The 13025-nt window shown below is 42.4% G+C and overlaps 2 protein-coding genes across 7 annotated transcripts in view; one reads left to right on the top strand and one right to left on the bottom strand.

Annotated features, from left to right (window-relative positions):
• Nucleotides 1–13025, top strand: part of CALML6 (calmodulin like 6) — a 186581-nt gene that overhangs the window by 47736 nt on the left and 125820 nt on the right. The window lies entirely within an intron of this gene.
• Nucleotides 1–13025, bottom strand: part of GNB1 (G protein subunit beta 1) — an 83983-nt gene that overhangs the window by 8016 nt on the left and 62942 nt on the right. For all 6 annotated transcript variants that reach the window (XM_065575242.1, XM_065575245.1, XM_065575244.1 and 3 more), the window contains 3 exons: nucleotides 12564–12726; nucleotides 4058–4124; nucleotides 523–724 (listed from right to left, as the gene is read on the bottom strand). In XM_065575242.1, coding sequence (XP_065431314.1) covers nucleotides 523–724; nucleotides 4058–4124; nucleotides 12564–12726 — 432 coding nt within the window. The remainder of the gene's footprint in view (nucleotides 1–522; nucleotides 725–4057; nucleotides 4125–12563; nucleotides 12727–13025) is intronic.

The raw sequence follows: 13025 nt of genomic DNA, 5'->3' as shown, positions 1-13025 counted from the left end.
TTTGGACAACTACTATGAAATCTTAGATAGTACAAAACATGCTAGACCATTTTCATTTGGTGCTCTGGAGTACTCATGCAGGCCAGTCGTCTTACGCCCAGAATTGAGAGCTAGGAACTAAAGATCTACTCCTAGCTTGGTTTGACTCCCTTTGTGTTCTTTGCCACATCCCTTTGCCTGTCTGTTTCCCTATCTGTAAAGAGAAGCTAAAAGTACCTTATTATCACCATCACAACGGCACTAACGTTTTTAAAGCCTTCTGAAGATGAAATAATAAATATTACTATCAAAAAAACTTTAGTAACGTACTATTTAAGCACCTAACAAGTTGCCATTTACTGCAATAAACTTTATGCAATACAACAAATTGAATGTAGTTTTGTCAATTGTGGAAAACATTTTGTTTTGGAAAAACTATGCTGTAATACTCTAGGATGCACTATGTGTTAAATTCTAACAGCTGACTACAAAGTATATATCATGAACTTAAATCCCATCCCCCCAATCAGAGTTCATACGCACACAGATGGCATTGATGTCTGACTCGTGGCCAGTGAATGTTTGCCGACACATTCCTTCTCTAACATCCCACAGTTTGGCAGAGGCATCACAGGCACCAGAAACAAAACACCTGGCATCAGGAGCCAGGGACAAACTCATGACATCCCCGGTGTGTCCAGTAAATGTGGTTGTCTGCTGGCCAGTTTCAATATCCCAAAGGGCGCTTGACAGAAGGGGGGAGAGCAGGGGGAGAGATAAAATGACAAAAATTAGAACCATCAAATAAAATTGATTTTTTAAAACAAGTCTCGCAGTACATTACTAGAAGTTCAGACAGGGCTGGTTAGCCCGGACTTGGCTGGTTTGTCACTTGTTTTCTCTGGTTTAATTTTTGTATTTAAAATAAAAAGGGAAAAAATTAATCCCAAAGTATATGGGAAGAAGATGCTCTCCTTTGAGACATTTTGGTATATCATATGCAAGCTCTCAGTCTTTGCCTTAAAAAGGCACCAGTACTTTCAGATGGAGCCACATATTTCTGGTTACAGAGGATCAGCCTCTTGGCTGGGTTACCAGCAATATAAAGCGAGCAAAGTGACTAATGTTCATCATTGTTGATACATGGAGTTCTGTAACATGGCAGTGTTCTAACACTAGTGTAGAGCTGTTTTAGAGTAGCACCCACTATTGCTGCTATAGTTAAGGTTGAGTCAGTGTTTCCATTAATTTTAAAAAGCGGCTTTTTGAGGGTGTATAATTCAGCCAGAATAATTCACTGTTGCCTCATGGCTGTCAGTGCCCACACTTTTCCATTGACAGCAAGATCACCACAGTGACAATCACAGAGTATAAAAAGGGGATGAAATACTGACTGCATCATCCACAAAAGCAGCAGACTTTCCAGAGATGTTTAGAAGAAAGCATTTAGCTTGTCTGGTCTCTTTCCCAGTAGGTGAGCACAATGTAGATTCTGCTTTGGCTTAGAGCCAGTGCAGAAGCCAGTTTTGTGTTTTAGGGTTCCCTGGTTATGTAAACCATATGTTCAGTAATTAATTCTGTATCAGCTTTCACTAGTCAGTTCCAACTATGATATGAAATTTTGCTTAGTGTTCCAGCACAAATCCATTTGCAGCTAGAAAACATCATGCCCTCCATGTCGGTCTCCTCTTTAGTTCCCCATTCTAGGAAAGTGCAGGCTTAGAGGAAGGAGACTACTGGCTTCCTCCTTCCATAAATGAAGGGAACCATCAGCACAAAAGCAGAAGTTTTTTCTTAATAGAACCAGCTTTCATTATGAACCACGTGTGTTCCAGAAATGCATATGTAGAAAGAACAAGACAAAAAGGAATCCCTTGCCAGTGGCTAGGCCATAAGAGAAGGCCAGAATTTGTGTACTCAACACCCTACCTGGACTTTGAAAAATTATTACATGCAACAGTCAAAACCTGCTAAAGCTATATAATCTTGTACAAAGAGCATCACTTTAGCAATTCTTGGTGTATTTAAAAAGGATCATTCATGTACAATCAACATCCATCTTATGCAGCCACTCAAAAATGCCGTTTAATAGGAGGGTCCTTATGGGACCAAACACAACTGTAGTGAATGTCTTAGGAAGACTTCAAAATAATCACCTTAAGTACTGCTGCCTAGTGGATATACTACTATTTTCCCTTCAAGATTTATTTATTCAACATGCCAATTTTTTGGTTTACATTTAATTTTTTGGTAAAATGAATATTTATTGGTTAAGCAGGCATTTAAACAGGCCGTACTACAAGCAGCACAGAAATGCTGTGCAAGTCGAGAAACAGAGCTAACTTTGGGGGAAATCTAACATTACCTTTCCAGTTCTGATGGATTAAAATTAAATCCATCTTAGGTAACAATTCAGTGTAAGAACAGAACACAGACTGAATTTGCTGGATATCTTGAGTCTTGTTAAGCCTTATTCTATAGATCTGGTTACGGCAGAAGAGCTAAAACTACATAAAAAGTATAGCCCACAAAAACGAGATTTCTTTGCTAGTGAGACTAGAGCAGGGGTTCTCAAACTGGGGGTCGGGACCCCTCAGGGCATCACAAGGTTATTACACGGGGGGGTCGCGAGCTGTCAACCTCCACCCCAAATCCCGCTTTGCCTCCAGCATTTATAATGTTGTTAAATATATAAAAAAGTGTTTTTAATTTATATGGGGGGGGGATTTCGTGCTCAGAGGCTTGCTTTGTGAAAGGGGTCACCAGTAAAAAAGTTTGGACTAGAACATAACCTCTAGAAGCAAATGCACTACAGACAACTCCTATAGGAGAAAGCACCTTAAGTGTTTTAGCTGATCTCTGAAAATGGACTATGGAGTATACAAATTACAACAGAACATTATGTTTCTATTAAGCCAATGGATCACAAAATAAGAATATTTTTCAAAGTGATAAATTTTTAGTTTTGGAACTAATGTTTTGTTAAATGTTCAGTGATACTCCTTTAAAATTCACTTCTGCTAACTTTTTAAGAAGACTTTCTGAAAGCTATTCAGAATCTTACAGATTTAAATACAATTTTTTACCAATGTGATTCAATATTTAATAACTTTTTTCTATAATGGTACTACAGAACTTAACGGAAAAAGGTCATTAATTCATTCAACCTATCCTTCCCCTGACAACCAAATATCTATGGTTCCATATTCCATTTTATCACCAATAAGAATTAATATCATGGACTTCAAAATTTGAAGCAACCAATCAGTAACAGAGTGCAAAAAAGAAGTGCAAAATGTTGGGCGTTTATTAAAAATGGCACTGGCATAAAATTAACTGTAAAACATGCACTAATTGTGACTCTTTACTGCCTGTATACATCAAGTTCACTCCGCAATAATTTGATAATGGATTTTTAAAAAGTATACAAGACAACTAAACAGACATTTCCATTCTGGGGGAACTATTTCCTCTGTTCAGACACTGGTCCATAATTATCCGTTGTTACAGGAGACTTGTTTAAAGCTATAGCTCCAGAATGTGTCAAAATCCATATTTTTGAAACTTTAATTCTTTCCTCAGTGAGCCATAATTGCTCTGGATGAGCTCTTATAGACCATGTGTAAAGAGTTTTAAATTTTAAAAATATTGCATTATTTTTATTAGAGATTTTAATAAAAAAACATCAATGATGGAAATTACTTAGCACATGGGTCTATCAGTACCTACATGGTAAGAAAAACCCACGGTCTGACAAATGCAAAGGAAAAAATTCGAAGTCTGGCTTTTCACACACCTAATGCATTTTATTTAAAAAGGGCATATTCAAAAGCATAGTTTGTAGAGCTTAACAGCAGTATTTCCATTTGTGTGTTATTTATCCTAAATTGCAAGCCATTAGAGGTTTTTATTTGTGTGTCCTATGAGAATTCTATACCAAAGATTGCTTACATAGGATTCATACTGCACTTCAACACTATTGCTATTACTAAGTGTTATGACAAGTTCCCCCATAATATATTATCTGTATTTTTGAATATGCAGCCATTAGTACAAACGTTACAGTTCGACTGCTTACCAAGTGGTGTCTCCAGAGCTCGTAACAATTTGATTATCATCCAGGAAACGGCAGCATGACAAGTAACCTGCAAAAAGTAACACATGGCTGAACAAAGCTGCAAATTCTTGTCTACTTTTCAGATTGAGTTGGGCATGTAGTGAAGCCTCCTCTTCTGCACATACTGGGCATGTCTACACTGCAGTCAGAGATGTGACTGCAGCACATGTAGACATAACTCAGATAGCTTTGATCTAGCTAGATAAAATAGCACTGAAACTGCAGCAGCCTGGGATAGCTGCCCAAGACCATAACCTGGGCCCCAGGTGGGCTTGTATATAGCCTTTACTACTGTGGCTTCATGGACACCGGTACACAGCTAACTAGATGTTTAACACATGCTGCAGTCATGCCTCTGACTGCAGTGTAGATACACTCAACAAGGAAACCATCAAGAATAGTCAGAAATTCCACAAGTAGTACTGATCAGAGTAATTGGTTAAGGACCACTTTAATTTACAGACGGAGTCTTACAGCAATCTAATGTTTGCTGAACGGCTTATCCAAGCAAAGAGTAAAACAACACTAGAAAACACAAAAGGTCCATTTGGTTGTTAAAGAAAATAAGAGACCTAAATGAACAGATGATACTCTTTCACATAAGACTAGGGTTGAAAATTCTCATAGCTCTTATTTGGGACAACTTGGGCTGTGAGCATCACAAGGATTCACAGTCCACGCAGAAGAGAGTGTGAGAAAAGATCTATGTTGTACTAAGACAACATGAAAAAAGGAAACTGGTGGCCTTATACACAAGGGTAACAAGCCCTCATGACATTACTTGGATCACTTTAACTCTTCTCTTGAGGGAAGCTGCTCTCTTTGGGACCAGCTGTGACTAGAAGAGCCCCAGCAGAAAGAGGGAGAGCACTCCCTGAGGCATGCAGGGGTGGCCCCTCCTCCAAAGGCTTTACCCATTCATTAGCCAGCCAGGGAGGAAGGGAGCTGACTCATCCCTTGCTCTCCCTTTTCATTAATTTAAATCCTAGCTCAAACCACGGGGAGCCTCTTTTTGCTTTATTTCAGCAGCTCCCCACTCCTTCCCAGTGACTGTAGTTTTAAAAAAATGGCTACTCACCTTCTCGTAACTGTTGTTCTTCAAGAGGTGTTGCTCATGTCCATTCCAATTAGGTGCATATGCGCCGCGTGCACAGTTATCGGAAGGCTTTTCCCCTAGCAGCACCCGTCCAGTCGGCTGTGGAGCCCCCTGGAGCGGTGCCTTCATGGCAGTGAATATAGGTTCCTGCCAACCCGCCACCTCTTCAGTTTCTTCTTGCTGGCTACTCTGACAGAGGGGAAGACAGGCGAATCTTGGAATGGACATGAGCAACATGAAGAACAGTTACGAGAAGGTGAGTAACCATTTTTTCTTCTTCAAGTGCTTGCTCATATCGATTCCAATTAGATGACTCTCAAACCCTAACTAGGAGGTGGAGTCGGAATTAATGGAATTGATGATTGAAGCACCACTCAGGTGTGCTGGGTAATAGCATAATGAGAGGTGAAAGCATGAACCAAGGACTACGTCGCCAACCTGCAGATCTCCTGGATGGGGACCTGGGCCAGGAATGCTGCTGAGGAGGCCTGCACTATTGTGGAATATGCTGTTAGTGCTGGGACCAGAACCTTTGCCAGTTCGTAGCATGCTCGGATACAGGACGTGATTCACAATGAAATTCTATATGAGGAGACTGGGAGGCCTTCCCTTTTATCCGCAACCGCCATGAACAACTCGATTGACTTACAGAATGGCCTTGTGCGTTCAACGGGAAAGGCCAGCGCTCTAACGTCCAAGGAGGGCAGCCTTTGTTCTCTACTATCTGCGTGAGGCTTAGGGACACAACCTTTGGGAGAAAGCCTGGATGAGGCCTAAGCTGCACCTTGTCCTTATAAAAATAATGGTATAAGGGGGATGGGAAGTCAGGGCTTTAAGCTCTGAGAGTCTCCTTGCTGATGTAATGGTGACTAGGAAGGCCACCTTCCATGAAAGGTGGAGCAATGAACAAGTCACCAGGGGTTCAAACGGGGCTCCCATTAGTCTGGGGAGGACTAGGTTGAGATTCCATGCCGGGACTGGTTGCTTAACCTGCAGGTATAACCTGTCCAGACCTTTCAGGTAACGACTGACCATCAGGTTGGTGAAGACTGAATGGCCAGCTGCTCTCAGGTGGATGGCCAAAATGGCTGCCAGGTGGACATTGAGCACTGATACAGAAAGGCCCTGCTGTTTTAAGTGCAGTAGGTAATCTAAGATGAGCAGTATGGGTGCCTGCATCGGGAGAGCGTGACTGAACATCAAATTGCAAACCTTTTCCACTTGGCCAGGTAGGTAGTCCCAGTGGAAGGTTTCCTGCTGCCCAGTAGGACCTCCCTAATGGGCTCAGAACATATCAGCTCCATTGGGTTTAGCCATGAAGCTTTCAAGCGGTGAGGTGAAGAGACTCGAGATTGGGATGATTAAGATGACCATGGTCTTGGGTGATCAGGTCCGGAAGCAGGGGCAACGAGATTGGAACATCCACAGACAGCTCCAGGAGTGTGGTATACCAGTGCTGGAGAGGCCAGGCTGGTGCTACCAGTATGACTGCAGCCTTGTCCCTGCAGATCTTGAGCAGAACGTTGTGGACAAGTAGAAATGGTGGGAACGCATACAACAGCTAGTCCATCCAGAGGAGGAGGAATGCATCTGTGAGGGAGCCTGGACTGTGATACTGGAAGGAACAGAACTGAGGGCATTTTCTGTTGCTCTTCGTGGCAAACAGGTTGATTTGGGGAACTCCCCACCCCTGGAAAATGTTGTGTACTACATCCAGTTGGATAGACCACTCGTGATTGTGGAAGGATCTGCTGAGATAGTCCGCCAACTTGTTCTGGGAACCTGGGAGAAAGGAATGCTTCCAGGTGAATAGAGTGGGCTATGCAGAAGTCCCACAGCTTGAGGGCTTCCCGACATAGGGGAGAGGAACAAACTCCACTCTGCTTGTTTATATAAAACATCGCAGTTGGGTTGTCCATCAACACCCCTGGGCACTTCCTTTGCAAGTGGGCTTGGAAGATCTGGCATGCCAGGCGGACTGCTCTCAGCTCCTTGACATTGATGTGGAGTAAGAGCTCGTTTTGCAACCAGAGACCTTGGGCTTGAAGGTCTCCCAGGTGAGCACCCCATCCCAGTGCTGACGCATCTGTCACTAGGGACATGGAGGGCTGGGGCTTGGCGAAGGGGACTCCCTTGCATCCCTCCTGTGGCTTGAGCCACCAGTGGCAAGAGTCAAGAACTGGCACCGGGAGGGTGAACACCTTGTCCAGACTGTTGCGCCCTGGCCAATAGACTGATGCCAGCCAGGCTCGAGCCTCAGCCTTGCATGCTTTACCACATATGTACATGCTGCCATGTGGCCAAGGAGCTTCAAGCAATTCCTTGCTGGGGTGGTGAGGTACCACTTGAAGCTTTGCACAGTTTCTGTCATTGTCCGAAACTGAGCCTTCGGCAGGGATGCCCCGACCTAGCCCGAGTCCAGCATTGCTCCGATAAACTCTATTCTCAGCATCAGGGATAGAGTTGATTTGCGCTTGTTGAGCATGAGACCCAGTCTGTCGAAGGTGGATCTTACGAAGGTGACATGGCGCTCCACTTGGTCCCTGGACCATCTCCTGAGCAGACAATCGGCAAGGTACGGGAATACCTGTACCTGCCTCTGGCATAGGAAGGCAGCAGCTATGACTGACATACATTTGGTAAACACTCATGAGGCTGCTGATAGGCCAAAGGGGAGGACTGTAAATTGGTAATGGTTGCAGTTGACCACGAACCTGAGGAAACCTTCTGACAACTGTGCACATGGCGCGCACACACTTAATTGGAATCAACGTGAGCAAGCACAAAAAACTGTTTTTGCAGATGCTGCAAGTCTTACTGATCACTTGTTTTGGGGTCAGGAAGAAATGTTTTTCTTCCTGTTGTAGCCAAATTAGCATAGGCCTGGTGGATTTTTTCACCTTTCTCTGAGCATACTCCATGCATGGTCAGGTTAAACAGGAAGAGGATTTAGTAATTCATGATAGTACTTGGCAGGGATGTTAGTTTGTTGCAACTTTCAGCCAGTTTCCAGTGCAGTGAAAAGGCTAAAAAGAATGGCTCCCAGAAGTGAAATGCCTGGGATTTTGCTGAGGGGCCTTGTGCTCATGGGATAGGGGGAGAGCTGTGGCCTTTGTGAAGTAAGGTCCCCCCTTTTAGTCTGATCTGTACCCTTCACAGGGGGTGGTGGTCAGATTCAGAAGAGCAAGCTGAGTCCTAGGGTAGGCCGAGGAAAGTCTACCCTGAGTTCTGGATTATATGGGAGGAGCCCTGAAACCTCTGCATTGGAACCATTTAAAATACAGGTGACTAGGAAGGTAGTGTCCCTCCCCTCCGTTAAGTATAACAGAGTTGCAGCCTGCTGTTTAAAATCCATCTGTGTCTGTCCTCATTCAACGCCAAGTCCAGTACTAGTTGTCACCCCCAATTACAGTTTTATTGCATCAGCCCTACTTAACCCTGCACTAGAAAAGCAGTTAATTAAAACTGACCCTCTAAGATTTCACACTAACAAATGAAACCAATCACCTCTTTTGATGCACCCTTTCTAGGCCTCTAGAATATAGTACAGTCTTTCACCCTCTGTAGAGACCACATTCACCCTGCCATGAACCCACATACTGCATTTTAGTGATCTTACTAATTTACAGGGCCATCTCTAAAGGAGGTCACTGAACAGCTAAGATATTCTTGGCTTTTTATTGCTCAAATCTTTTTTTAGGATTTTGACATGCACATAGGCTGCATCATGGATACCCAACAAAAATGTATGTGACAGCTCGTTCCATTTTCCCTTTATAACGGATATTAAAGAAAAGTACTTTTTATGGATCATGGCTTGCTTGGTTATCACAACTACTAAGTATCTGTTTTAGTGGTTAGTGAACATCTCTCTATTTCAGACAGAGTACACAACTCCAGTCAACCAGGTAACTAATCTATGCTTTGAAAGAAACACAAGAGATACAAAGAAGTTAAGTGCCATCTACAATATGGTTTAACGCATTTTAGTTATGCTTTTCATTAAACAGAAGCTTGGGAAGGTTTGCCTGATTATAACGATTCGTGTATGAATAACCTTGGTTTCCTTCAATGAACAGTTTTCAGAGGGTTCCCTTTACACTGTATAGGTAGAGGCTTGATCAGGCAGAAAACCAGCAAGACACATAGCCCGCCTGATGTTTCCTCTTAGAGCTGTTAAAGGTTTTTCCGGAGACATGCTGGCAGCCTCTGGAGTAAGAGGCCTCTGTTTTGCTGCATCTTGGGATTTTGTTCTTTACAGAAACAAAGGGAGCATAAAGAGGACACACAGTTTCAGGGTTGCAATCTTATTACAAGCTGATTCCCTCCCTCAGGTTGCTGGGTGTATTATTACTGAATCTGCAAGTGAACAAAGGCCTGCTGATGTAGCACTGAGTATGTCACATATTAGGATTATAAGCACATAGCTACTAAAGTGACTGGCACTATATAATATCTAAGATAAACAGAGTCCTGTTACAGGCAGTTGGGCTCTCCAGAATCAGCACAGGCACTCTTTGAACCAATGTTCCAGACCAGACCCCGACAAGGCAGGATATCAAGCCAATTTACATCCTATTTCTGAGTGGCTTTCAGCTTCTTTTCCTTTTTCCTCAACCGCACAACATTCCTTCAGCAGGTAGAAGTCGCTCTAATGAATTACCATTTCAACTTCTGCTGTGATATGGGAGGTTACTGCTACAATGCTCTTGGACTGTAGAGGGGGAAGAGAAAAATCCTGAGCTCATCCCCTCTGCTTTTAGCTGCCTTGGTGGATCTTCTTATTTCAAAGAAAATGGAGCCCTTACATGGGTACCTTTGTTTTCACAATCATAGCTCATTATCCAGTTTAACTTCTCTTTATCTCTAGTTATCAGAGTCATTAGTTACTTTGATGAAAAAGGTTGGGGCAGATTCTGTGTTGCACCTCTGAAGGGAGAGGGGGGTTGGAATAGCTCAGTGGTTTGAGCATTGGCCTGCTAAACCCAGGGTTATGAGTTCAATCCTTGAAGGGGCCACTTAGGGATCTGGGGCAAAATCAGTACTTGGTCCTGCTAGTGAAGGCAGGGGGCTGGACTCGATGACTTTTCAAGGTCCCTTCCAGTTCTAGGAGATAGAATATCTCCATTAATTTAAAGAGAGAGAACCCCAGGAGGGCCGAATGTAGCCCTGTAGTTTCCAGGATTCTGACATGGCCCTGATGTAGGTTAGAGAAGCCCCAGAACAGCTGCAGTGCAGAGTACTCTGACCACTTTCCCTCCCTTCTGTCCCCTTCTACCTCCAGTAGAGGGGAGCAGTGTAGGACAACCTACACCAATGTAACGCTGGGGGCAATTCCCCAGCATCCAGTTAAACTTGCTCTGTGCCCTCCTTCTGGAGGCTGAGCCACTGAAAAGGAGCCCCTGAGGATCCTAGAACACTGGGCACTACAGTCCTAGTTTTTAGTGATGAAAAGGATTTTTAAGGCTTTCAGATATTTCTATGGCCAGCCTAACATCTCTACAGACTTCCAAGAGTAGTAAGATACAAGTCATTCTGGGATTTAAATCTGAAGTTCAGGAAAGAGGTTCTTAGATGTCAGTACCCCGAGCAGCCAAGTAATTAATTCTGGGGACTCTAAAGGAATTATCCAGTATCAGTGACTGAACATGTGGGGACAGCAGGGTGAACGTGGGTAAGTACCTGTAAAAAAAAAAAAAAGGAAGACCTTGAAAAACAGACCATGGTTTACCCCAGGGGTCGGCAACCTTTCAGAAGTGGTGTGCCAAGTCTTCATTTATTCACTCTAATTTAAGGTTTCGCGTGCCAGTAATACATTTTAATGTTTTAGAAGGTCTCTTTCTATAAGTCTATAATATAACACTAAACTATTGTTGTATGTAAAGTAAATAAGGTTTTGAAAATGCTTAAGAAGCTTCATTTAAAATTAAATTAAAATGCAGAGCCCCCGGGACCGGTGGCCAGGACCCGGGCAGTGTGAGTGCCACTGAAAATCATCTCGAGTGCCGCCTTTGGCATGTGTGCCAGAGGTTGCCTATCCCTGGTTTACACAAACTCAAAGAACCAGTTCTTCTGCCTTCCAGAATGATTAAAGTAATTTAGAGACCAAGACTGGACACAATGGGCTTGATTTTCAGGAGGTGCTCAGCCCCTACAGCTCCAGGTGAAAGGGCAGCATCTCTGAAAAATCAGAGCTCAGATCTTTGGGACATAATGAAAACCCAGCAAGATGCAATTGTCTAGTTCACAGAAATAAAAATTGGCACCAGCAGCCAGTCTGAGATATCTGATAGCACTCCACAATAAAACAAATGCATGACCAATTAGTTTTTTCTCTCCAATTTGAGTTTGTAAATGTAGTGTCCTTTCAATATCAGGAAAGAGCTTGGATACAAGAGAGAAAAGAAAAATGCCTTTAAGCAGATATGCTATACTGTAACAGTTTTACTTTCCATAAAGAAAAAAAAAGTTGCAAAATGAAATAATCCCCTTTTGTAATCACTAAATCTTCCCCTTCATGACCTCCAAAGACTAAATATTTGGCCAAACTACATTAAGCTTTTTAGGATATGGTTTTATAATAAGAGCCCTCTCAAATAAACCAGCACCAACAAGGAGGTAAATAAAGACTAATTTAAGACTGCGGACAAAGTGTAAGAAGTTGAGACTCATGTATCTAAGGAAAAATTTTGTCCAATTTTCTGCCACAGTGTTTATTACATATAACAAGAGTTTGATTGTTTTAAATTTGTATAATGCTGCACTTGGCAACATGTTTTCTGTAAGGGACCATTGTCTCTATTTGGGGAAGTGAGCAATAAAGATTTATGAAGCTGTTAGAAAGATTGGTAAAGCTGTTATATTAATTATTTAGATGTTTAAAGTGTTACAAAAGTTGTAACAAATATAGTGCTTGTGAGCAACAAAAGAACATTTTTTGAAGAAAGATTAAAAACTAAAGATGTATAAACTGGCAAGGTGATGACTCTGATTTTGGCTTGGGGAATGGGAGGAGGGAAAGTCACCTATTTGAAAAGTGAACACACAAGGGGGAAAAAATGTATTTAACCAGGTGCAAAAAGGTATGCACAAAAGCAACAGGATCACACAACGATACTTAACTTTCAGGTTTAATATTAAAGAAAAATTTCTTGATAGAGACTAGTCTATGGAATAGTCTTTCAAGGGAAGTGATTGAAGCCTCATTGCTTGGGACATTTGAAATAAGACTGGACTGTATGCTATAGGAAACCAGTCCTCTGGCATTGCAGGATTGAGTAGATCACCTAATGGATCTTTTCCATATCTAATGTTCACGATTCATCATGCGTTCAGCTCACAACTCGTTTACCCTTCAGAATTGATGCTCACCTGTGTGACCAGCCAGCTCACGGCTGACACGTACATTTCCTTCACGAGTTTTCAGGTTGTAAATGGAACAGATGTTATCAAGACCACCGCAGGCCACATAGTTTCCAGAGGGGGCATATGCACAGGTCATCACCCAAGATGAACGCAGGGGAATGGCATGGACCTGGAGCACAGACAGAATACATAATTTATCTTTAAGTCAATTGATCATCAAGAGGTTCTTATTTACATCTTCTCTGTAACTACACTACTCTCTTTTTAAAGGTAGCAGGAGGAAGAATAATGAAAAAGATGAAAAGTCCTTGTACTCCAAGGGCCAACCTTATTTCAGGAATAATTTGTGCATTTAACTTGTCAAACCAAATAGTGGCTTAATTAAAACTTCAGAGCTGCACTCTAGCAGAGAATCCAGTTTAATCGGTAGCTCTGCTAAAAGCCACAAGAGTTAGTCAATGATTTTAT

The sequence above is a fragment of the Chrysemys picta genome, chromosome 21 (assembly GCF_011386835.1).
Source record: "Chrysemys picta bellii isolate R12L10 chromosome 21, ASM1138683v2, whole genome shotgun sequence".
In the NCBI taxonomy this organism is placed as follows: Eukaryota; Metazoa; Chordata; order Testudines; family Emydidae; genus Chrysemys; species Chrysemys picta.
The sequence above is the reverse complement of the archived record's forward strand: the minus strand, read 5'-3'. Positions and strand labels throughout refer to the sequence as shown.